Below are 27,719 nucleotides of genomic sequence, written 5' to 3'. Positions count from 1 at the left end.
ACTTCCAAACATGACGGCCGTTGAACCAAAGGGTTCCACTTTCAAAGTGTCTAGCCGTTAAAACGGGCAGGATGACCTAAAAGGAGATTTCGGTCTGATAGAGCCTTCATCTTACCTTATTAAAAAAAAAAAACTACTCATACAATCACTTTTATTCAACAAGATGTTCTAGTTGGCCTTTAGAATTTTTTTGGCCAAGATTCGCCACTAAATCCAAATACTACTGACATTATTGTTTTTTCTAAGAGTAATTCTTACTACGTACTCATATGACATAATGGGATGAAACGTTTTGTTCCGGACCGGCCCGAAAACAAGCAAAGCACCAATATGGTAGTTGCGTATTTGCACATTCTAGTTAATCAAGCATCCAAAGGAAATAAACCAGTGACCATCGTAACAGTGTCTGGATTTTTTATTGACTGTACATCTTTTCCAAAACATACATATTCAACTTGCATCAGTGTACAAGTATGGCTCATCAGTGTACAACAGAGTATGACTAGAACTATCAGCCAATTAGATTGTTCTAGAGGTACATTTGCTCCACTTGTAAGAACTGAGTTCATCGACGGGCCTCATTGGCTGAAGCATCTCATTTATCATGGAAGAAGCAATATTTTGCCTATATGCTTGCTACTTTCCATAAGCTGGTGGGCTTCAGCTGCCTGTGACAGAGGAAAGTACTTGTGAATTACAGGCTTCACCTTCTTCTCTATGATTGCAGGCCACACATTCTTCTCCACTTCCTTCACTATAACTGCTTTGTTCTCCGGAGTTCTACTCCGCAATCCAGCAGCTAAAAACAGTACAGATACATTAGTTATGCAACAGTTGATCTTATTTTGTACTATGTACCACCTAATAGCCATGTTTGAGTAACATAGCTTTTCTAGTTGCGCATGTCAGATTAGAATGTTGCTACAAAAATCAGTGTTGTGATGGAATGAAGTTCCTATAGACCTTTCTTAGCAATAAAAAAAAAAACGCATACCTTGCACCGTGAGTCTCTTTGCTGCTAAACTTGCAAGGCTAATTTGTGAAGTAGCTCCACCTTGAAAGCCAATGATAAAAAGCCGGCCATCTAAATTCAAGCTGTCAATGTTACGCTGCAAGTAACTTCCTCCCATGTTGTCCAATATAACATCAACACCTGTTTGTTTAATGCAAATAATTATGCTTACTAAGATGGCAAGCAAAATGGGAAACAGTTTCCTGAGCCAAAAAAGTTCTCACTTCTCTGTGGCACTCGTTAATCTGGTGATTGGGTTGTTAGAAGAATGTTTCTTCTATTATGAGAAAGTGGCCAATTATTTGTAACATCAGAAAATCGAATTGATATGACTAAATTTTGACAAAGCAGGTTTTAGACAACAAAAGTGAACAACTTCTATTCCACAATACATCATAGTAGTATATGATCTGTTTGCCTTCAAAACAATACCTTTTCCAGCTGTTTCTTCTTTCACTCTCGCAACAAAATTTTCAGTCTTGTAATTGATACACACATCAGCTCCAATATCTTTACAATATGCCAACTTTTCTTCAGTACCTAGATAAGAAGAGAGCAAATAACAGACTGTCAGGTTTATTACTTTATTTTAACCCATTTGAACTCCAGAAAAACAACTTAAATCTGCCAACCTGCTGTCACAAATACTTTTGCTCCATGGTATTTAGCTATCTGAATAGCGAAAGTACCAATGCCACTGGAGCCCCCATGAACCTGAAAAAGATTGTTGATTACAGAGAACAATTAAATTGCGAGAATAGTTTAAGCCACTTTCAAAGAATGGTAGCTTACAAACATCATTGAATGAGATAGCATTCTTTGACACAAACAGATGGCAGAAGGCGATATTTTGACAAAGAACTCATAACATCTCTCAGGTATTTCTATAAACCCTTTGTCAAACGAAATTTAAGGTTCTCTCATATGAACAACTACAATCAGCACGAAACTGAAATAACCATTGAACAATATTCATCAAGCTTAAGGGGTAAGAAGTCTTGATGATTGTAAGAAGACTAAGGAGGGTGGGGAGGAGATTGCAAATAGAGCCCAACACCCTAGGAGCCGAATCAAATAATTTTGGGTAGTTTCAGTAAATTGAGACTTTTTAGGACAAGGATTTGCGTACTATTTAACACTGGCAAAGGTACAGAAAAAGAGTAGCCTTGTTAGTTACCAAAAATGTCTCTCCCGCTGAAAGTCGACTCGTCATGAAAACAGTTGACCAAACCGTGCATGCCACCTCTGGGAAACTTGCAGCGTCCTTGAGTGAAACACCAGATGGAACAGGAAGAACATGTCCAGCAGGAACAGCCACTTTCTCAGCATAGCCTCCTCCACCAAGAAGTGCACACACCTACATACAACAAATATCATACATAATCAATATAGCTTTAAAAGCATATGATCTAAAATCAAACAATTCAGGTCACTTAAAATCATGATAGATTACCTCTGTTACATTGTTACTCAAACCCAACTCCTATCCAAAGTACTAAGTTCTTAGTATTGGGTATGATATATTGATATGGCACTTAAACCATTCAAAGGAGAGAAAAGGCATATGCAATCGAACATTGTATAGCACTAAAGTAACATCCAATTCATGCACTTCAGAAATCTTTTTCCTGAGGCTAGTCAAAAAATTGCCACAACTGTCAGGTGATCAAACTACTACTCCAGAATTCAGAAATCATGTTTGCTACTTTAATTGATTTATGTAAGTCAAAATCCTGGCCGGCTTTCCAGAACATCTTGGATAAATGTTCTAAGTTCTCAATAGTTGATGTTATGCTAATACAAGTGGATTAAATCCCATAATAATCCATCAGTAAACATCAAATGGTAATACGGAGTAGTTCTTAAAAATTATCACAAGAGGCAATCCACCCAATTCAACAATAATACCAAAACCTAACCCCCAGAAGGATGGGATTGGCTGCATGAACCAAGAATTATCTCATGTAGAGTCTACAACGATCTTTTTTTCTCCAATTTGTTCAACAACAGACTACTATCTTTACTATCAACATGTCTACTAAGATAGACCAGTATGTCCCCCAATGTGATCCAATAAACACCACAATGATTAAACTTAAGGGCCTTTTAGGTTGGTTTTCAGGTTAGATCATCCACCTCCACCTCCGCCACCACGGCCCACCCCCACCCCCAACACCCTGCATTATTGGCTATTATCACCCTTCTATTCCGATGTGGGACAACTGTACATGTGCATATTTTCAAATAGGGTCTCAACACCCCCCTCACATGTGAGTTTCCCTTAAGCCCAGACCATTTTTCAGTGACCCAACCGGACTTTTCGCCATGGGCCTGGTCCGTGCGCAAAAAGGAGTGGAGTTATCCACTTTGAGCTAAACCAATTGGCTACAGGAGGAGTAGCTCGCCAAGCTTATAAGTTGGTTATTATCACGCTTCTACTCCAACGTGCAACAACTCCACAGGTGCATATTTTCATATGGGTCTCAATAGGTTGATTTTGGTTGATCAGGTTAAGCCAGCTTTCGGTTTTCGGGTCTACATTATTCAAAATCAAAACTTCCGGGGGAGTTTTTATGTCAGATTGAATCGCAATCATCTCTAGCATTACTGAACTCTCTGCTACATCAAATCTACAACAAATTCAATACTAAAGCAGTAGTTTGTCTTCACTTCCATCAGTCAACAAAATTTTGTACCAAGATTATCACAATCCTTCACATAAACCCCACTTAAAACAAAAAAAAAAAACACAAATTAACATGATAAATTAATCATTTTAACCACAAACCAAAGAAGAAATTACCAGTGAATCAACACCCACAATAACAAATTGACAAGATCACAACTTCCAGAGAAAATTCCAAAAAAAAAAAAACCAATTCACCAAATTTCATAGAGCAGCAAACATAAGTGAAAAATGAAGCTGCAGAAGAAGTAAATAAAAAGAATGGTAACCTGGTCACCAACTTTCCAGCGAGTGACATCATTTCCAACTTGAAGGATGGTTCCAGAACATTCTAGACCAGGGTAAGGACTAGCCCCAGGTGGGGGAGGGTAGGAACCCTTCCTTTGAACAGTATCTGCTCGATTAAGGGCAGTTGCTTCAATTTTGATCAAAACTTCATCGTCTTTGATTTGGGGGTCTTCTACTTCTTGCAGTTGCAGCACTTCTGGGCCTCCTGAGGTAGTGATTACTACTGCTTTCATTGTTTAATTTTGTGGGTTTTGTGGGAAAATAAAAAATGAAAAGTGGGAAACCCAGAAATGTTTATGTTTTCTGTATGATTTGTTTTGAGCTGATGACGTGTTTCCTTTGGAATTTTGGACCCAGAACAGCGAGGAAGTCTTGGACTCAAATGGCTAGTATGGTATTTGTATACCAATCTATTGCTGAGAAATATCAATACAAATTTTTTTGTGTTATTGGTACTGACATATACTGTATTGGTATTAAAAATAGTTGTATTTGAGTCACTTGTGTCCATATAGACATAAACCACTTGAGGTTAAGCAATCCTCACAGCACCATCCCACCAGGCATATGGGGGTGTCAATTCTCAATCCGACCCAGTGAACCCGATGGGTTTGTCTGACCGTTTAGAATCCGAACAGTTTAGAACCCGCGAGCTAAGATCCAAAATCCGATCCGGTCCGATTATATTCAATCCGAATCCGACCCAACCCGTTAATATTGATCCGATTAAGATCCGAATCCGATAACAGACCGATCCGTGGCAATCCGAATTCATTTAATCCGAACCGAAGCGATCCGAAACCCGTTTATGATCCGATCTGTTTGAACCCGAATCCGTTCCAACCCGAGGAAAATCCGTTTAATCCGAACCGTTTCAACCCATGACCCGTTTAAACCGAACCGTTTCAACCCATGACCCGTTTAATCCGAACCGTTTCAACCCATGACCCGTTTAATCCGAACCAATTTCGATCCGAGCCCGTTTATCCCAAACCGTTCACGACCCATAAGAAAACATTAATTATGTTGCACTACCAATAAGCGTATGACTATTAGTTATACGATGTACTTGTACTTCATTCTCTCTTTATATACTCTGCTCAAATGAAACTTGTAATTGATTTAGATTTAAGGCGTAAAGAACTTTCAGGAACAGATCATGTAGTATTAAACTAAGTTTTATACTATATATTCAATAACTTATATTATTGATCTTAAATTCTTATTACTTTTAAAAGTTAGTTATCGTTTTCGTCTTAAGTCATCGATATTATAATTATATAATTTAGAACCAAATGGACCCGATCCGGCTAAATCCGTTTCAATCCGACCCATGTTAGTCCGTCACCTGATTAATCCGATCCGATATGAATCCGACCCGGTATGAATCTGAACCCGTTATAGTCTGGCTAAACCCGTTAACAATCCGTCATGTTCCAATCCAATCCGATCCGACCCGACCCGACCCGACTATAATCCGACCCGTTTACAATCCGATCCGATATGAACCCGTGCATGAAAAATCCAACCCGATCCGATCCGTTAAGTTTTCAATCCGATCCGATCCGACTCGTTAGACAAATTAATCCGTTCCAATCCGATCCATTTCAACCCGAATCCGATGAGTCCGACCCAATCCCAATCCGTTAATCCAATTTGACACCCCGCATACCACATGGTCCATCTCCGCATTTAACGAGCGGTGTTATCTGTTAGGTGACTCAGGCCGAGTTCTGTTTACCTTACAAAATACTCCCTCCGTCCATAATTATTAGGGTTTCCGGTTAAATTTGCCTCATGATATTTTTTAGGGAATAATGAGGAATGTACCTTTTCTCCAATAATATATGTAATGTAGTAATCTTAGTTTGTTTAAAAAGTAATGGAGGAAGTTTTATTTATTTGACCCAAATTAAAGTATCATTTGGTTTGTGTTTTTGGATGGTAATTTCATAAGCTAAGGCTATGGACTCATGGAAGCTCAGGGGTCGTTTGGTTGGAGAAGGGGAAAGGGAAAGAGAATGAGAATGGGAATCAAGGAGAATGGAATGAAAACCCTTTGTTTAAGAATGTTGTCTGGTTTGTCCATTCTTCTCCCCTCTCTCTCTCTCCTAAGTAAGTAAGATTATAAATAATAAATAATAAATTTTTATTTATTATTTATTACTAATTATTTATTATTCATTATTGATTATTAATTATTATTTATTATTTAATATTCATTATTTTTATTAATTATTTATTATTAATTATTTATTATTCATTGTTTATATTTATTTATTATTAATTACTAATTATTAATTATTAATTATTAATTATTAATTATTAATTACTACTCCTCCGTTCCATAATGTTCATCACTTTTCCATTATGCGCGGTCTCCAATGTACTACTTTGACCGTTAATAATCTTAATTTCGTATTAGTAAAAATTTTAAAAAATTGATATTTAGAAAATTTATATTCAAACGAATCCAATGATATCCCACAAGTTAACATTAATACTCTTAATCATACTATTAATTACGGTCAAAGTTTTTAAACTTTGACCATATGAATAGTAAACATGAGGAATATTATGGAACAGAGGGAGTAATTATTAATTATTAATTATTAATTATTAATTATTAATTATTAATTATTAATTATTAATTATTAATTATTATTAATTATTATTATTATTATTATTTATTATTTATAGAGAGTGGTCAAGGGAAAGGGAATGGCAAACCTTGGGGGGTGGTAGGGTATCATTGTAGAGGGATTTGGGGGTAAGTGAAAAAGAAAATAGGGTAAAGGGAATGACAAAAACCACCAAACAAACAACAACAAATGGAATGAAACCTCATCATTCCCTTTCCCTTTCCTGAAAACCCCCAACCAAACGCCCCCTCAATTGGATTGTTGCGTCCTACGGGGCTTACGTATCTGCACTTGGTTTCCATCAATTCTTTGTTGGGGACAACCAGTGGTGGAACCAGAAATTTTTAATCGGAGGCCATATTTATTACTCCGTTAGTATTGAACATTTTAGCCGTGTGCATAGTTTCGGTTTAACTGCAAAAACTTATCCAACCCATGAATAATTGTTATACAAAAGATGAACATAAATATTTCCCATTGATATTAGATTGTTTATTTAATCATATCTTTTTCAATGTAAAAATATTAATTATAATTTAATTTGCTAATAAAAGTTGTTAAATATGATAAAGGAGGCATACTTCTTACAAGATAGTAAAAAAAAACTAAAATATTATAACCTAGAAATATCTTCTAAGAATTCCTATTATTTTTGTTATATGATAAAGAATATGGAAAATTTCATCTATATGTAATTAAAGCAAGGGAAGAAAGAAAGAATATGTTACATTTTATTATGGAAAAATTACTTTAAATAATCCAACATTTTGACCATTTTTCGTTAATAATCCAACCTTTTGATTATTATCTAATAATCTAACCTTTATACCCTATTAATTTTTATTGCACCTAAACCACTTGCAACCGGCACAACAAGTCATCACCTTTATTTATTTATTTTTATTTATTCTAAAAAGAACCCATCCTTCCTCAAAACTGATTGCTGTATTTTTTTTCCTTTTTGATGGAATTATTTTATTTATATTTCTTAAAATTAATTTTACCTTTATGTAACAAAAAATTTCTCTCCATCCTTTTATTGTCTGTACCGCACCACCACCACAACCACTACCCAACCAATTAAACCAACCATCTTTCTCCTTCACCTCTCCTCCCCACCGTCTATTCTTCACCACCAACAAACAATCACTAACACCCAAAATCAACCACCACTGCTAATACCCCTCACCTCGGAATGTCCCTAGCTCTGTCACCACCATCAAAACAATCTACAAAGTGGGGCGGCAAAATCTAGCAGATATATAACCACACCCTCATCAAGATCTACAAATCCGTTTCCTCATACTAAAATTTCAATTGAAATTCTCTTTAGTTATTTGAGTAATCCTTCATTAATTTTTTTACTAATCATAAAAAAAAAATCAATAGAAATTTCACTAGTTGAAGAGGCATAACTTGTTGGTGATTGACAAGAAGAATAAAGAAGGAATGATGATGAAGCGGAAGAGGAGGAGTTGCGGTGGTGGATATAGGAGATGAGGAAGTTTTTTTTTTTTAATGTAATTCAAAGAAATAATATTAAAAATGAAAAAATGGTTTTTATAATGGATTTGGTTAAGGGTTAGAGTTCTGGTGGAGGCCGCGACTAAACAAGGAGGAAGGGTAAAGAAAAGAAGAAAGAAAAAAACTAGAAAAAGGAAGAAGGTAAAGGGAAAAAAAAAATATATATTAATTATTTTCTAATATAAAAATAACAAATGGTTGCATGACACGTATATAGGTGACCTGCTATACCGGGTTGGTGACTTGTTAGGTGCAATGAAAGTTAATGGGGTGCAAAGGTTAGATTATTAGATAATAATCCAAAGGTCGGATTATTAACAGAAAATCGTCGAAAGGTTGGATTATTTAAAGTAATTTTTCCTTTTATTATTGATTGATAACATAATATGTTTAAGGAAGACTTTTGAATGGCTACATAAAAATGGTAGCCACTACAACTTATCAAATCTCTACCCTTTATTATAATTGACTAATCTCAACCATTCATTTATTTGACTAAAAAAATATAAAAATCTTTTAAACAATAAAATTTATAATTAAAATATTAAATGAAATTACCACACTATCCATCCACGATCTATCTTCTGTTTCTCTCTCTCCCTTAATTTTCCTGTTAACTCCAACTCTAAAGAAAATAACCAACTTTCCTTGTTTATTAATTAGCTAGTTCTTTCTTCGAATTTTTGTGTATTCTTCTGCATGATAAATTTAATAAATAAAATCATTGCAGTGTCATCTTTATCTGCTCATTCTTATTTCCTATTTATGTGATAAGAGTTTCAACAGATAGAACCTTAGAGGTGTTTATTGTGATCGTCCAAGCGAAGAGCAGTTCTTCTATCTGTTGTTCACCATGGCCAAGAAAAAAATTATTACAAAAGACATATCCACATATTAGTATACAATTAAAGAAAATGTATCTAGTAGGTAGTTTTTTTAATTGATGGTTGAATGGTTGATATCACTTTCATTTGTTATAGAAAATAATTTTGAAAAAAGGAAAATTTGTTAGAAAGTACCTTTTAAAATTCAAAATTTGTGATAAAGGACCTTTTAAAAAAAAAAGTTGTGAGTTAGGGCCCAATTCAAATTTTTTGTTGTGAATAAGGACCAAATGCCATTTTCTGGTGGTCAACGCCAATTTTCCGACGGTCAAAGTCAATTTTCCGGCGGTCAACCGTTATGTGTTAGCAAATGCATAACACCAGAAGAGATAAACGAAATGGTATTTTTTATTTTAAGAAATGGTATTTTTTTTAATGAAATGGTACTCTTATTTTTAATGAAATTGTACTCTTTTTAACGAAATGGTACTTTTTTTTAATGAAATGGTACTCGTTTTTGCGAAATGGTACTGAAATGATACTCTTTTTAACGAAATGGTACTGAAATGGTACTTTTATCTTTTTTATAGTTTTGTCATTTAGTGAATGTTATATGTTTTGCTTTAAAAAATATATTTTTTGTTAAAAAATGAATCACGTGCAAGCCACGTGCCAGTCAACGCCGGAAAATCGGCGTTGACCACCGGAAAATCGGCGTTGACCACCGGAAAATGACTTTTGGTCCTTATTCACAACAAAAAATTGAATTGGGTCCTTTCTCGCAATTTTTTTTAAAAGGTCCTTTATCACAATTTTTGGACTTTAAAAGGTCCTTTCTGACAAATTTTCCTAAAAAAAACCAAGATGAAAAAAAAAAAAAAAACCAAGATGGAAAGATAAATAAATATATCTCTTTTATGACGACGTAATTCTTCTATGTTTGATGATTAAATGCATTTAAAGTGTTATTGAAAGCATAATCCGAAATGTTCCTTAAAATTAGAGTAGATCAAAATAGTCCTTGTCTCTTTGAAGAGCATAAACTCAATACTACTACATTTGAGAAACTTGGTGTGGTTATTGTACGAAAATTAACATGAAAATTTCTCGTTGATTAAATAAAATTGTTGAACAAACTCAAACTCTCTGTTTCCTAATTCAAAGAACCGGTAAATGGAGTATCACAAATTTCAAAATTAGGCCTTTAGGAGAGAAAGCAATGGGGAAATGGATTGCATAGGTCGTGGGATTAAATGGGAGGAAATTTTATTCAATTTCTTTTGTTGTTATTTTCGTTAATAACTGCCATCTAATATGTTTAAAGTCCACAAAATGGATGGACAAGATTAGTCTTATATATTGTAAGGTTGAGATTCAATCTATTACAGTGGCTACCATTTTATTGTAGTTATTGTAAAACTATCCTATGTTTAATTGCATTGTTAAAAAAACAAAGAAGAAAAACCGTAAATTTAACAGGACACCCTAATAATTAAAACAGGGAAAGAAATCAAGGGGTAACAAACTAACAATTAACGTAAGCTATAAAATAAAAAGGGTTTTCTCTCTATGGAAACGAACAACCCCCTTTCTCAAGAAGAGATAGATCTAGTCCAAAGGAGCAACAAGAAGGTGAAAAGGAAGGCAACTGGCCAACAGGAAATGGGAGATGAGATTGAAACAATGGAAACAGATACATATGTGGCTGAAACTCCGATGGGAAGAAGCAATGCAGAAAAGCAAACCAGATCGTATAGCAATGCTGCGAAGGGAAACCATCCCAATTACCAGGCATTGAATATGGAAGATGATGGACTGGTGTCAAATGATGACTCCATAGAGGATGGTGTAGAGTTAGACGGTAATTGCCCTACCATTTTGCTTACGAGGGAGCAAAAACGGCGCCTCAGGGTACCCTGGAAACACTCCTTGATCATTAAATTATTTGACAAGCGATTAAGCTATGCCGTTCTGATCAGAAGATTAAGATTAATGTGGAGTATAAAGGGTGACATAGCTCTTACGGATGTTGGATGTGCGTATTATGTGGTGCGATTTACTTCGATGGGTGTGAGGGGGTCGAAAAAGCACGAGGCTAATGCATGACCTCGTCCCTCGTGGGCATGACGTTGTCGGATCAAGTGTAGTTAGATTTCCTATGAGTTTACACCCAATCGACTAGTAATATAGGAGTCGCCATTCAGTTTTTAACGACAATGAGAAAGACTGACAAAACCCGGTTAACGTGACATAAAGGGAGTGCAATTATGTTCGACCACGACGGCCATAGGTTCCCTTGTGATCCCTGGTGTGGGGATCGCTCAACGTACACCCGCAGGGCAGAGATTGAGAGTTCGGGGGACTGTAACTACCGAGAGGAGTGCTAATCGATAACTCCAGAGGCAGGTTATCCTTACTAGCTCAGCATAAATAATTGAAGGGACATGCGTTAACTATTAATTTATTCTGAATTGATTTTAGCAACATGCAACACATAATACTAAGTCGATCGTGATTATCTTGTTTAGATTGATTTAAGGTACCTAGCATGATAGTTCAATTGTCCGAGATCTTATCTTTATTAAGCGTGATAGATCAATCAAATTAATAGTTTAACAATTTTATAAAGGGTGATGAAAGCGATTAAATCATGCGAAGGGACACATTACGACGCACCCTTGAGAGGTGCGTCACGGTTCTCAGAAAACTAACCACTTGACTTTGCTATTTCTCCTTTTATCTAACGAATCTCGGGTTTCTGAGCAGTGTTCCAGTATTTAGGCTTAATTCATCAGCTACAAGGGACAAGATACGTTCTGTTCGACTTTTGGGTCGATTGCGACAGAACGCGGGATCAATTTCGCAGCGTGAGGCTTAGGCTTAGGGTTGGAGTCAATACTCAGATTATGAATTGTGTGTGTTCTTTTTTCGTCAATTATGAGGCTGTATTTATAGGGAAAGAGTTGGTGGAAAGATAGAACTTTAGAATCCGAACCCAAAGAGAATTCGGAGACAACACGTCCCAGGTATTTTCAGCGCCCAGGGCAGGGCGCCGATGATTTCGGCACCCAGACCCAGACGTTGAAAATAGGGTATGAGCCGAGCCTTTTGTCAGATTTGGACTCTTAATCACGGTGCCTTTGAGACTTATCCGAGTTTCTTAGTGCGTATCAACTTATGACGGAATGCGTCTGGGCCCGTTACGAACTCTGGGTTCGTTAGGAATTTAATTAATACGTAACTCTTTTTTTCGAATTATAACAGGAATAGAATTCCTTTGCCAATTCTATCTCTTTTAGGATTTTATGTTGGAGTGCAACACCTAATTCTGACAGATTTCTATCTTTTATGTCTTGCCACTTTTAACAACTACTTCTTACGGCAGTTACCATTTTAGCAGGTTTCTATAAATAGCAGTTTTGGCTGAAATGAAAAGGGTGATCGAGATTCGTTATTTTACAGGAGATGCGTTGCCAAGTGGAGATTTATGTTCTAATCATCGAACCTTCCCTTTCGGGAATGGGGACAAAAGTAGGTGTCTAGAGTTAGCCCCCACTTTGACTGAGTCTTGGAGTAAGACGATGGTCAAAGTATTAGACGGAGTACGTCATACAAGCCATAGTGTATGTGACCTGATTTGCGAGGGTCTCACGAGCCCTCGAGTGATAACATTTTACTTAAGTCACTTGAAGTGTTAACATATTCCTCACGTGTCATTGGAATTTGTTAAGTATAGGAACTCCCTCACTTTGTCATTGGAAGTACCTACAAATGTATAGAAACTCCCTCACTTTGTCATTGAAAGTATCTACAGGCGTTTTCAAAATCAAAGCTATAAAGTGTAACCAGGCCTGGCCAAGCCCGATCACGAGGTAAAAAAATGTTTTTAAAGATTCTCATTTTCAGGGTTAGCTAAACGAGAAAACCCCCTTTGTTTTTATAAGACGTAAAACGAAGGAAAATCCAGTACATCGCTCTTTTTTGGAAAAGCGGAAAACCAATCCTTTGATTTTTGGAAAAGGGAAACCACCTTTTGATTTTTGGAAAAAGATAAACCATCTTTTGATTTTTGGAAAAAGATAAACCACCTTTTGATTTTTGGAAAAAGATAAACCATCTTTTGATTTTTGGAAAAAGATAAACTACCTTTTGATTTTTGGAAAAAGATAAACCATCCTTTGATTTTTGGAAAAGGATAAACCGAGAAAAGTTATTGCTGCGACAAGTAAGGACCTGCGCGATTAGTGGCGCAGACCCCGCCCGCTGAAGGTGGGCGAGCCTGTTTTTGTTTTTTTTTGAATATTTTATTTTTGAAAACTGAGGACCTGCGCGTTTTAGTGACACAGACCCCGTCCGCTGAAGGTGGACGTGTTAGGTTATGATACATATGATATTACATAAATCATGCGGAAACAACCATTAACCCAGGAATACATATTATTTACACATAATCATATAGCATAATTTAGATGCATACTCTTTGTTGCGTGCCTTCCCTAGCTGCGCCCGAACCGAACAAGAACAAGTCTTTAGGACTCCAAGTGTCGTCCCTCCGTAGATAGTCCACAGTACGTCCGGATCCGCCTTAAGATTGACCAACTAGAATCGCCCTTAAGGTACTAGAATTTTCGGCACTTTTGAGCAAGATGTGTGACTGAATTTTTCTCTCAAAAACTCACTTTTGAATACTTGAAAACTCGTTATAAATTGTGAACCCAGGCCACATATTTATAGGGGTATGGAAAGAGAATTGGAATCCTATTAGGATACGAATTAATTAAATTAGAATTATATTAAAACTCTTATTTTAATTAATTTATCAAATAGAATTAGGAATTTAATCATTAACCGAACTCTGCACGTTTTAGGTTTCGTATGCGAACACAAACACTTACGCGAGCATGACCCGCAAGCGTGCAGGCCATGCCCGCGCACAGCCCACACGGCCGCACGGCCCACGCGAGCTACAAGCCCACGCGAGCAGCTGGGCGCGCTGCGCGCGCTATGCGCGCTGCCACGGCCTGCTGGGCCTGGCCTTGCGCTGTTCGTGTGGCGCGCTTGGCTTGCTGGGCGATGGCCTGGCTTCGTGCTGGGCCCTCGTCCGGCAGGCCTCGTCCGATGCTTATTCGTACGATACGCTTCCGATTAAATTCCCGATTCCGGAATATATTTCCGATACGAACAATATTTAATATTTTCGATTCCGGAATTAATTTCCGTTTCGAACAAATATTTAATATTTCCGTTTCCGATAATATTTCCGATTCTGACAATATTTCCGTTTCCGGCAATATTTCCGATTCTGGCAATATTTCCATTTCCGACAATATTTTCCGATACGTACCATGTTTCCGTTTCCGGCAACATCTACGACTTGGATAATATTTATATTTCCGATACGATCCATATTTCCGTTTCCGGCAATATCATCGTTTCCGGAGTATTCATTTCTTGCCTGTGACGATCTCAGCTCCCACTGAAACCAAGATCCGTCGATTCCGAATATCCATAGATGGAGTATCTAATGCCATTAAATACTTGATCCGTTTACGTACTATTTGTGTGACCCTACGGGTTCAGTCAAGAGTAAGCTGTGGATTAATATCATTAATTCCACTTGAACTGAAGCGGCCTCTAGCTAGGCATTCAGCTCACTTGATCTCACTGAATTATTAACTTGTTAATTAATACTGAACCGCATTTATTAGACTTAACATAGAATGCATACTTGGACCAAGGGCATTATTTCCTTCAGTCTCCCACTTGTCCTTAGGGACAAGTGTGCATTTCCTAATTCCTTTGTCGCTTGATGCTTGCTCTTGAACATTAGGTAAGAGTTGTCATCCTTATTATGTCCAGAGGTGTTCCTCGGTTTCAGAGTTCAACTGATCAAATAAACAGATAATCATAGCCTATGATTCATCCGAGCACGGCCATGCATTTCACAGTTTCTAGCTCTCCGAGTGGCCTTGTACAACTTTTAAGCATCTCATCCCGATTTATGGGAGGACAATCCCAATCTTGCGATCTTGAGATTAGACTTCGTTTGATAGGTGATTACCTGAGCGTTGCCTTTATAGCTTCCTTTTACGGTGCGACGGTTGGTCAACGTCAAAGCAACCAGTTCTCAAACAAGTAATCTCAAATCACTCAGGTATTGAGGATTTAGTGTCTAATAATTTTAATGAAATTTACTTATGACAGATTTTCATCTCTTACATTAAAGTTTCATAGGTCTTGTCCGATACTAGTCTTCCCAAAGTAAGTATCTATGCAAATGATTATGACATTGCCATGTCCACATAGTTCAAGAAACAGAACTACTAGTCATCTTGCATTCTAATTGTCTAACGTTTTCTATGCGTCCAATTTTATAGAAAACTCCGACTAGGGACCATTTTCAACCTTTGACATTCAAGTTCACTTGATAGACATTTCTTAGTCACATGACTGGTCCTGACAGTCTATCTTGAATATATCGTCAAATTTGAAGGGACTCATCATTTAATACTAAACCAAGATTAAATGGAATATGAAAATACATTTCATATATGATAAATGTTCAACCCCAATGTTTTATAACCATGGGCCTAAACCCATCTTCTAAAACAATTCATGGAATTCAAAGCTATGCTTGATTTCCAGTGCGACAACGTGAGTGTTGCTTCTCACTTGTTGCATAGGTTTAGTTATCATGCTTTGCCAATCTTAATATCCTTTTCATCGAATGTTCTTCGAGATATGATGATAAGATCTTTTCGAGTTTGTTTATTATGTGATCTAGTCTTTCTTACTTCGATGGTGGTTTTACTCGTTTTGCAATGAAGAACCATCAAGTTAGCAGACGTTTTTCTTGCTTCAAGAGTGGTTCTACGCATTTTTCAATGAAGAACCATCAAGCCAGCAGATAGGTGATCTACCCAAGTTCAGTGAAGAACTTTAAACAACCCTGTTTTATTGCTTCTTAGGCAATAATTACTTTTACTTCAACTGTATAGGTTGCTAGTGATGCTTTGTTTGGATTTACCTATCCAAGCAGTTCATAGATATGTGGAAGACTCTGCAACTATATCTTAGAACATAGAAATTATTATTTTAATTTCCCACGCAACAACTCATGGTCTCCAACCCATGTTGCCATTTTCAAAACACGATGCTTTATAGCTCGTCCTTATCAATGGTTAACTCCAAAGGGTCTTGCTTGATCCTTTGCCAGTGTTTATGCGTGTAGCATCAATATTTAGCATATCTTTATTTCCTTGAATCAAGAACTATTCCTATGTACCATTTCAAGTACCATAAGTATTCTTGATCTCAATCTAGTTGATCTTCACTTAGATCAATAGAGATTGGTATATGTTCGTCATGCCTAAAGTCATACGATACGTTTTTGGCGATCCTCATATTATATCATACATGATAAATTCTTTTGCAGAATAATTCCCAATTGAATTCTATTCATGTAACTTTAGCTTATCTAGTTTCAGTAGATACTAAATTCAGCTAAATTCTTTGACATATAATATAGGTTAAGAATCTCATTTAGACTCTTTGATGTTTAACTTAGTAAATGCTTATACATAGTTCAACCATCCTTTACTTAGATTTATTCACATGGGTCAAATATCTCCAATGGAGACTTTCGTGTTTGATTTAGTAAATGCCATTACTTAATCCAAAACAATATCATAAGATCTTTGTAAATAGATCTTAATACCCAGTATGTACTAAGTTTCGCCATGGTCCATCATTGATGAATAATTTCAAATCTAAGTCATTAGCATTTGAATGTTATTTCACAATAGAGAGATATGTGTGTGATACTCATAGGACCAAATAAGTTTTTATGTACTCCCACTAAACTTCTTATACATCTATAAGAATCATGTATATTTTATGAAACTAAAATGCTTATTAGCTTCACTTAAAATACAGTTCCAATTCCCAATTGCTTGCTTAAATCTGTACTTTGATTTTATAAGCTAGCTTTCCTTTTCAAGCATTTATTTGGATCCACAAATTCTATGACATACCATGTACATATTATATTCCAACATTTGATTGAGGAATACGTTTTGTCATCCAATTGCTATATGTGCCAATATGCAATCATTGCTTGAATTATAGACTTAAGCATTACGATTTTGCATGAGGTTTCAACACAATCCATGCCATGAATTTGCTTGTAACCTTTAGCAACTAATCTCGCTTTGTGTGTGAACACAATTTCATGTTTGATGGTTTTTATCCTTAAAACAAACTTGCAACCAATAGGTGTGAAACTATTCTTGCAAATCAACAAAATTTCAATTTTGTCATCAAAACATTGAGTATGTTTTATGGCCTTTAACCAATTAAACATATAGTCTATATATGGCCTCTAACCATTTTAGGGAATCTGGGTTTCGTCATAGCTTTCTTACAGGTCACTTCTTTTAGTTTGACTGCAAGTTGTAGGTTTCTTTACTATCTAATAGAAGAATTGCATAGTTTCAGTGACCTGAACTCCATGTTTCTTTACTATCTAATAGAAGAATCTCATAGTTCCAGTGACTTGAACTCTATGCCTACTAGGGTATAGAACATCAAACAATAGAATATCAATAGCCACTTGAAAGTCCTTTGAATATTCTGTTCTCCTTGAAGCACTTGTAAAGTCTTCTAAGAGATGTCTATTCTTTAAAGCCACTTCTAAAGTCTTTAAAGAATAAGTTCGGATTTTCTGAAGCACTTTGAAAAGCCTCCGGAATGTCCGTTTATGTTTGTTGTTCGCCTCGAAGACTTTCGAGGTCTATTTTCTCCCACTTGTCATTTTGGAAACGAATCTCCAAAAGGACATTATTTCGAGCAAACAAACATTATGTTCTCAAAAATTCGTGGTAGAAACAATACCCTTGTGTCTCATTTGAATAAATCACAATGAAACATATATCTAGACTTGGGCCTTAGTTTGTTGAATAACAAACACTAAGCTCCCACTGAGTTTAGCAACTCTTTAGATATTAATTGAAAAGATATCCTGAAATTACTTTTCAATAGCTTTGACGAATTTGGTTTAGTTTGGTGGTAGTTGAGCATTTTGTTTTAGAAATTATAGGAAAAGTCTTTATGATTCATCATTAATCGAATCAAGTACTAATTGACTTCGATTATTCCAACTAAGATATGCCATATCTTATGGAGCTAGATTGTGAAATTACAACACACAATCATTGATGATCATATTTGGTCTCAAGTAATCATCAACATGATCTAACCTAGATCTTTATGATTTCTTGCCAAGTGGGATTTATACTTCTGAATCTTTGAACTAGCCAAACAGATTCAACTTATATCACATTTGAGTAAATAAACCTATATTCACTCAAATCCATGTGAAATAATAAAGTCATAAAATCTTTCTTTAGCTTCGAACTCTATTGTCTAGGCGTTCTAACAATAGTTCATATTTTTTGTTACTTTCAACAAGTAAGACTAGTTGTCTTAAAATGATCTAGAAATCAATCAACTTTCAAAAGTCCATCAAAATAGAGCTTATGAATGTTAACTTGTTGATATGGTCTAAGCAACAATGCCAAAGATTAGTGGAACTCAAATCAAGGGGTTGATTTGAACCTAGTAAAGTTCTTTAAAGTGTTGTTTGTTTTAATCAAGCATATTGACTCAACCTGTAATTGACCATTTCATTCAAATAAACAAACAAACATTGTTTTTGTTTTTCTTGAATGTGAGTCTTTCTGTGTTTGAAGCAGAAATTTAGGTATGCTGATTATGGAACAAAATAGCCATTAAGTTCCAGCCTTTGAAAGGACTTAAAACAAACTTAGATGACCCTACAATTAATGTAGCATTGCCATGCTTCATTCCCACTTGTAGGTCATTAGTGTATCCTAGCTTCCATTGTTTGAGTTATTACCGAAGTAAGAACCTCAAGCGGTATATGATACCAAGGAAGTTTGATTGCTAGGTCACTTCTCTTTAAACATAAACTTATAGGTAGAAACGGAATCGTAAATTCCTTTCATTTGTTCCTCGTTTTCCTATTTCTTGTACCCTTTCTTATAGTCTTAAGAATTGAATTCTTTAGTGTTGACTTTTATACTTTGTTAGACATGTCCAATGTCACCCCAACAAGGTTCTTAACATTTAATTTATGTTGAATATTAAGTTTCAACTAGATGATCTTACCAGAAGCTTCTAAAGTTCTCTAAGCATCGATCTATTCGAATGTCTAGGGACTAGACTCATTCGAGAATTAAATGGACAAAGATATTAGGTTGTTAACCATTGGTAAAGCTGAGCGTTTAAGCTCAATGCTTTATGATCTCAAAACTACAGTGTATTTTGAATTCACAAGCACCAATTGGTTTGCCATTCGATTTTGATATTCGAAAACAACCATAAAAGTCGATATAAGAAACGTACATTTTAAATTGCTCACTTTCTCTCTTTTCCGTGAATCGTTCTTGGATTCACTACCAATCGAGGAAATTTACTGTTACCTTTCTAAAAGGATTTATTGCAGTGCAAGATATTTAATTATAAACAATAATTAAAACATACATTGAAGCATGCAAAGTCTAAACATTTATCATGAATAATAACTTGAAATTAAAGCAACCATGCAATTCAAACAAGTTATTAGCATTTTATTCGATTTTATTGTTCCGGCAGGTGTGAATAAAATGATTCCAAGACCCTAAAACCATTGAAGAATTAAGCACAGTTTGTCGACTCAATTATAAAACATTTTAGGTAAGCAAAAGCCTTTTGCTAATAGTCTAGAAACTACTCTTGGTTGATAGGTACGTCTAAGAACTTATTAGGTAAACCTATCGATTTTGCCACGACATAAAAGGACTCCTTACTTATATCGTTGAGTTTCACCAAAACTAACATGTACTCACAATTATTTGTGTACCTTGCCCCTTTAGGACCAATAAGTAACACCTCGCTGAGCGAAAACTATTACTAGATTGATGTAAAGGATATCCAAGCAAGTGTATATTTTGGCATGGCACCTTTTAACTCAATTTTTAAGTTTGGAACTTAAGGCTCTTACTATGTTGGTTAGATTTTAAGTGAACTAAAATCCTTAATCATGCAACATAATCAAGCTTTTGATCTCATGCATTTTAAGACATATTTAAAAGCAATAAATAACTTAAAACATGCATAAGATAAATGTGATCTAGTATGGCCCGACTTCATCTTGAAGCTTTGACTTCAAAGTCCGTCTTGAAAATCTCCGTGGGAGGCACCATTTTCTTCAAATAGGATAAGCTATAACTAATTACAACTATTTGATGGTATGCAGACCATATTTGAATTGAAAAATAACTTTGGTACTTTAGACCAATTACATTCAAATTAATGGTACGCAGACCATATTTTCTATCCTATTTGGGCCATACTAGTCACTTCATAACCTGCAAAACAGTACATATACAATATATACCATTCACCCATTCATTATCATGAATGGCCCACATAGCTGGTTAGTAAAACACATTATGCATCACGTAAACATTTGCAGCAATTAATCAAGGGCACCAATAATCTACCAATTATTCAGTCCTTATTAATTCAAATTAAGTTGTTTTAACCTTAAGAATTTGTAGACCTAATCAAGAGTTTTATGACTAAAAGGGCTCCCACTCAAACCAATAAATTCATATGCTTTACTAATTTTAAACATAAAAATGTATTTCAAGTCTAACCGGAAACATACAAATTTAATTAAAATTTAAAGCTCATATAAATTTATAATTGAATCCAAAAAGTTTAATTTAATTTCAGTCGTATTTAAATTAATTCATGATTTTAATTTTATTAAAATAATTAGAATAAATAAAATTTATTATAATTACAATATTCAAAATTAAAATCCAAGAAAATAATTTAAATTATTAATTTTAAAATTAATTAAAATTACGTAAACTGAAAATTTTCAAATTAAACATTCAAGACGATCTAATCGCAACGCAAACACCCTACGCATCGCACGCCCATGGGCCGCACGCACACAGCCATCGCTGGCCATGTGCGCGCAGCCCATGCGCTCGTCGCATAGCTGCTGCATCTCCATCGCACGCTGTGGTGCTTGCTGTGCGCGCGCCAGCGCTCGACGCACGCGAGTCATCGCTCGCTGTGCGCGCGAGCCATCGCTCGCTGTGCGCGCGAGCCATCGCTCGCTGTGCGCGCGAGCCATCGCACGCTGTGCGCGAGCAATTGCGCGCGTTCAACGCTGGGCGCAGCGCTCGTGGCACGCGAGCTTGCGCTCGCTGCGCGCGAGGCTGCGCGCGCTTGCTCGAGGCAGTGCGCGTCGTGGCGCAGCTCGCTTGCTGCCCACACGCGACTGCCTTGGCTTGCCTTTCGCCCATGCCCATTTGTTCATAGCTCGTGGCCCACGACACAAGGCAGGGCTGCTGCCTTGTGCTCGTGCACCATGCCCTTGCTCATTGCATTCGTGCCGCACGGGCGACGAGCTCCCTTGCTCGTCGTCGCATGCCCGCACTATACAACACCCCTTAAGGGTAACACGAAGCGTCCATTGCTTTGTGCGTGCAAGTTATATGAACGAATCGCATAAAAATTTAAAATTTATATTTAAAATTAATGACAAATTAATAAATAATATTAATTTCATAATTTTAGGGCGAAAAATCGAAAATTTATTATTCAATTGATTTCCGATTTACATGGATTCAAGTCTAGGTCATAAAAATTTAAAATTTATCATAAATTTACAATTTTTATGGTGGTTTTTAATCATAGGTTTCTAATTAAATTATAATTAATTATGAAAATCAAATTAATTCTAAATTATTCTAATTTTCAACAAATTAATCATAATTACAAATTAGATTGCATAATTAACAAGGCTAGGCATTCAAACTTGTTAAACATATACAGTAGGTCAATCAAAAATTCAAGATTTATCAACAAGAATCGCAAATATTTAATTTAACATCTTAAATTTACGAAATTTTGCATTCGAAAAACTAAAACCTTCGAAAAGTCATAGTTAGGCTTCGAATTTGAGAATTCTGGGTTCGGTAGAAAAATATTATTTTTGTCAAAATTTTAGAATGCCTTTTACATGCGGAATTGACACAAAAATCACTCGATTTGGATGAGTAACGAAGAAACTGCCGAAAAACTGCGTACGTATAATTAAATAAACGCAATTTGCAATTAATTAACAATTACGAAAATTAATCACCCCTTTTAATTCTTGCAAATTTGTAATATTTAACCATGTTCATGCAATTTAGATTATGAAAATAATAAGGGGCTCGTGATACCACTGTTAGGTTATGATACATATGATATTACATAAATCATGCGGAAACAACCATTAACCCAGGAATACATATTATTTACACATAATCATATAGCATAATTTAGATGCATACTCTTTGTTGCGTGCCTTCCCTAGTTGCGCCCGAACCGAACAAGAACAAGTCTTTAGGACTCCAAGTGTCGTCCCTCCGTAGATAGTCCACAGTACGTCCGGATCCGCCTTAAGATTGACCAACTAGAATCGCCCTTAAGGTACTAGAATTTTCGGCACTTTTGAGCAAGATGTGTGACTGAATTTTTCTCTCAAAAACTCACTTTTGAATACTTGAAAACTCGTTATAAATTGTAAACCCAGGCCACATATTTATAGGGGTATGGAAAGAGAATTGGAATCCTATTAGGATACGAATTAATTAAATTAGAATTATATTAAAACTCTTATTTTAATTAATTTATCAAATAGAATTAGGAATTTAATCATTAACCGAACTCTGCACGTTTTAGGTTTCGTATGCGAACACAAACACTTACGCGAGCATGACCCGCAAGCGTGCAGGCCATGCCCGCGCACAGCCCACACGGCCGCACGGCCCACGCGAGCTACAAGCCCACGCGAGCAGCTGCGCGCGCTGCGCGCGCTGCCACGGCCTGCTGGGCCTGGCGTGGCCTTGGCTGTTCGTGTGGCGCGCTTGGCTTGCTGGGCGATGGCCTGGCTTCGTGCTGGGCCCTCGTCCGGCAGGCCTCGTCCGATGCTTATTCGTACGATACGCTTCCGATTAAATTCCCGATTCCGGAATATATTTCCGATACGAACAATATTTAATATTTTCGATTCCGGAATTAATTTCCGTTTCGAACAAATATTTAATATTTCCGTTTCCGGAATTATTTTCCGATTCCGATAATATTTCCGATTCTGACAATATTTCCGTTTCCGGCAATATTTCCGATTCTGGCAATATTTCCATTTCCGACAATATTTTCCGATACGTACCATGTTTCCGTTTCCGGCAACATCTACGACTTGGATAATATTTATATTTCCGATACGATCCATATTTCCGTTTCCGGCAATATCATCATTTCCGGAGTATTCATTTCTTGCCTGTGACGATCTCAGCTCCCACTGAAACCAAGATCCGTCGATTCCGAATATCCATAGATGGAGTATCTAATGCCATTAAATACTTGATCCGTTTACGTACTATTTGTGTGACCCTACGGGTTCAGTCAAGAGTAAGCTGTGGATTAATATCATTAATTCCACTTGAACTGAAGCGGCCTCTAGCTAGGCATTCAGCTCACTTGATCTCACTGAATTATTAACTTGTTAATTAATACTGAACCGCATTTATTAGACTTAACATAGAATGCATACTTGGACCAAGGGCATTATTTCCTTCAGGACGAACCTGAATTTGTTGTTGTTGTTGTTGTTGTTTGTTTTTTGATTTGGGACTCGCATGGTTCTGACGCGATCCTGCCTGATAGAGGTGAACCAGAACCTACTTCATTTCTTTTGGGATTTCTTTTGAGAATTTTTTTTATTCTTGTAAGAGCGAGTTCTCTCGAGAAATGCTCGGGTTTAGCTGTAACCTGAATGTGGGTGGGCAACGTGTCTAAGTGAACCATCGTTTTAATGGCCGTTTGCCTTTTATGGTTCCGAACAGGTCTTTACGGCCCATAGGATGTATGTCACCGTTGAGAACTGGCCTAGTTATGCCACTACTTAGGCCCTTGCGAAATGACTGGTGGGACCATGTGCAAATGTTAGCGGAGACCTTTGCTTTAAGGTCGAGTCCGTCTTTGATTTTGTCCAAGCACGGGACGCGGCCTGGAAGCGTTGTTTCAACTTGCATCGTGTATTTTCTTTCTTTTGAGCCCCCAAGCATTCGTACTTGATGGTTGCTCTTTACCAAGAAGAGTGCGTATTTTATAACGTCCTTGATCGTGTTTGGGATCGTGCTCGTAAGTGCGAGCGACCTTGGTAGTGGTATGCTACTTTGATGAAATCGTGGAGCGCGACTTCATTTTCCGGGCGACAAAGTTCACTTCATTTTTTCAATGATTAATACATCGAGCTTACTTCGACCCGAATTGACCTTTTTTTGACAAATAAACGCTTTTATCTTGAGAAACCAACGACGTAATGATTTTTTTTTTGTTCCGAAGAATGACCTTGATTAATATATTTTTTATTGCTTTGAAAAATGTACACATATCTTGGAGATGAGTCTAAGTTTCGACACTTGCTTTCACCATTTGGGCTCTAAAAATGCTTTGGGCTTGATCTTGATTACAACAAGGCCCCGTGTCTACTAACACGGTTTTGGGCGTTTTCCTGGTTCGCGTTTTGGAAGAGTCGGGCCTTGGGCTGCATTTTCAACGCCCCGTGCCAAGTGTTAGATATTTTGGCGCCCAGCCACTGGCGCTGATAATGCTGCCTTAGCAGCCCCTTTTTTATTTTTCGAGATTTCTCAACGCGTTTCCGAATGGGATCAGGATGATTTCGTGTATATATAGGGGGTTAAGCACGTCTTTCTTTTCCACCACTGCCAACTTCTTCTCTCAATTATCTAGCTTTATTTTTTTTACTCTTGCCATGTCGATTCCTCCTTTCTCTCTCCAACGAGTTGTTAGGCGCTGGCTTAGAGCCCTTAATCCCACAGAAAAGGTTTTGTTGAAAGGATACCACTTAGAGGCACTTTTAGGCTTACAACAAATTAACATTGATTATAACTTTCTGTATGCCGCCCTAACCTTTTGGGATTCTGATCACCATGTTTTTGTTTTTCGGGGCAATGAGGTATGCCCTTTGCCAGATGAATTTGCCGCAATCTTGGGTTATCCTACCAATGCTATCCCTGCTACCCCTGGCACTGTTGAAGAGGGTAAAACAACTATAGGGGCTTTCCTAGGACTAGATGATGAAATGCTTGTTGAGATCATTGTGGGTGATAAGGTTAATTTGGCAAAACTTGCAAAACATCACTTTAGGCCTAGTAAAAATATGACTGAACCGGGCACTTGTGTTCTGCTTGTTGAACCACTATTTACTGTCGAATAACAACGGTGAGTTTGGCGACATAAGGTTAATTCCCCTGATAAGTCAGATGAAGAGTTGCTATTCTATCATGCCGTTGATTGTTGCTGAGACCTTGTTGGGTGCGGATGAGTTAAAGAAGGATGCCAAGTCTGAAAATTTTAAGGGGAGCCCCCTATTGCTGCAGGTAATTGATCGTTTATTTGCGCGCATATAATTATTTTTTTCTTTCCGTTTGCCTCTGCCTGGAGCTGATTTTCAGCGCCCAGGGTTGGGCGTCGGAATTTCTGGCGCCTGGTCCTGGGCATTGAAAATGCGTCCCAGGCCTTATTATTTTTCTGATCGCACCCGTTTTTTGCAGACTTGGCTCATGGAACGACTTAGGCTTCTAGAAGCTCCTACCGATCCTAAACATTATCGCCCTATAGCTTTAGGCAACCGAAAGTATTTGCACCAAGGCCAGGACGAGGCCGAATGGGCCTCCTATTTTGCTTATGGCATATGCTATATTAAGTGGGTGGTACCGTGGTGGGGCTTGACTAATATGACGGGGGGTTCCGAGACGGTAGTTCATGTTTCTTTGTTGGGGTTATCTCGGCCTGTTTACATTTTTTCTTACCGAGTCATGCGACAATACGGCTTAAGGCAGACTATCCCATTTGCTGATACGGTATCACCTAAAGTAGCGGTTTTTTCACGAGCATGGGTTCAAGCATGGGCTAAGTATTATGGTGGCCTCCCGCGTTGGACCGTGACTACAGATGGTTTTGTGGATCTTTCCGAGAATTATAAGCTGTGGATGAGTTCCGATGATAAGGCTGTGAGAACTAAGGCTCGAAATGAAGAGCCGGCTGAACTTTTGATACCTCGAGGTAGGGCTAAGTATGAAAGCCGTAATCCTGCTAACTCTCGTGAAAATGGCATTAAGACTGTGAAAGCTCGTCCTGATCGAAAGCGAAAGGAAATTCCTCCCCGTTCCAGTTCTAGGCCTAAAAAGGTACCTAACATGAAGGGGTCTGCTGTTCCCAAAAGAAATGGAAGCTCTCGCGGAGATCGTCGCCGGAATAATGTATGGGTTAGGAAAGTTCAGCCCCCAGTAGAACCAGTGGCTAATCCAACTGATGTTGATAATCCTTCCCCTCCCATTATTTGTGCCCTTGAGGCTGAGCGGGCTATAGCTGTTCAAACTGAAAATGTTTCTGAGGCCTTGGCATCCTTGGAAGTTAGTGTCAAGGAGCCTGTTCTTATGGAGATCGACATAGGGGTAACGCAGAAGCCTGTGGGGGGTGGACCCTGCGAACATTGCCCTCTACAACACTCTATTTGATGATCCGGAAGAACTCGAGTAGTGTAGTTCTTGCTAGGGTGTAGATGCCCTTTATTTATTTCAGTTGTGTTTGTTTTTCATTCCTTAGCACTTTTGTTTTCCTTCTTGTTATTTTTAAATATTAATAAATGCGTGATTTTATTTTTCTGGTTTCTTTGCTTTCTCGTTCTCGCTTTTCTTCTCTTTTTTATTCGCTCATTTCCAACACTTATGCACATTATATATTTTTTGATTGGACCGAATCCATAAATGGGATTGCCTACGTATCCTTGTTAAATAACTTTAACTTAGAATCAGGTCGCGCGTAGTTCTAGCTAGAATGAATTTTAAGATGCCGGATTCGATAAGTATGTTCTGAGATGGAAACATATTATTTGAAACGGTAGAATAGGCGATGTTTATTTTGATCTGCTGCTTTGCCATAAGTCGAAATTTGCTTTATGATTTTTTTTTGAGTACATGTATTTTGCGCATTATTTGAGTACATCCATAAATAGGCTATATTTTTTAGTTATGTATTTTGTGCATCGTTTTTTTTGGCATGTATATCAGAATACGTGAACACGTGCTGTACCCCCCAAGTGTTTGTTATTTTTCCGTGTATGTGCGGATAAAATGACGAGCACTTCTGGGTAAACTTTGGCAAGCAGAGAGTTTCAACGCCCAGGCAGGGGCGCTAATGATTTCGGCGCCCAGCTCTGGGCGCTGAAAATGATATCTGGGGTGGTTTCGGGCGTGTTGCTTCTTTTCTTTCACATGTGTCTTGCTTTTATTTCTTTCTGTTCTTACTTTTTATTTGTCAGAAATCAATTTTGACACTATTTCGGAAGCTTTTTGGACTGTTAGCGTGAGATGCATTTTCGTCCGGATTAATTTTATCTATTCGTGACTCAAAACGGTTTTGAAAACGGAGTTAGGGTGTGAAAGATGTGAAGATCTTTGTGTAGGCTTTTGGGTGGGTTGAGGTGCGTGTTGTTAACGGTGGGAATGATGGGTTCATGTTTTATGATTTTTTTTTGTTGAGCAACATTTTGCATTGTTTGATTTCTTTTTTTTTTGATTTTTTTT

General features: G+C 37.2%; 1 protein-coding gene across 1 annotated transcript; it reads right to left on the bottom strand.

Annotated features, from left to right (window-relative positions):
• Positions 1–376: 376 nt before the first annotated feature.
• On the bottom strand, positions 377–4,341 carry LOC110797578 (uncharacterized). The gene is made up of 6 exons (XM_056833205.1): positions 3,968–4,341; positions 2,190–2,369; positions 1,645–1,726; positions 1,445–1,552; positions 995–1,153; positions 377–799 (listed from the first exon to the last, which is right to left on the bottom strand). Exons 1-6 carry the CDS (start codon positions 4,217–4,219, stop codon positions 603–605), a joined length of 978 nt encoding a protein of 325 aa, XP_056689183.1. The 5' UTR covers positions 4,220–4,341; the 3' UTR covers positions 377–602.
• Between the last annotated feature and the right edge of the window lie 23,378 nt (positions 4,342–27,719).

The sequence above is a fragment of the Spinacia oleracea genome, chromosome 6, assembly GCF_020520425.1.
Source record: "Spinacia oleracea cultivar Varoflay chromosome 6, BTI_SOV_V1, whole genome shotgun sequence".
Taxonomy (NCBI): Eukaryota; Viridiplantae; Streptophyta; class Magnoliopsida; order Caryophyllales; family Amaranthaceae; genus Spinacia; species Spinacia oleracea.
Note: the sequence above shows the minus strand (reverse complement) of the source record. Positions and strands in the feature narration are given on the sequence as shown.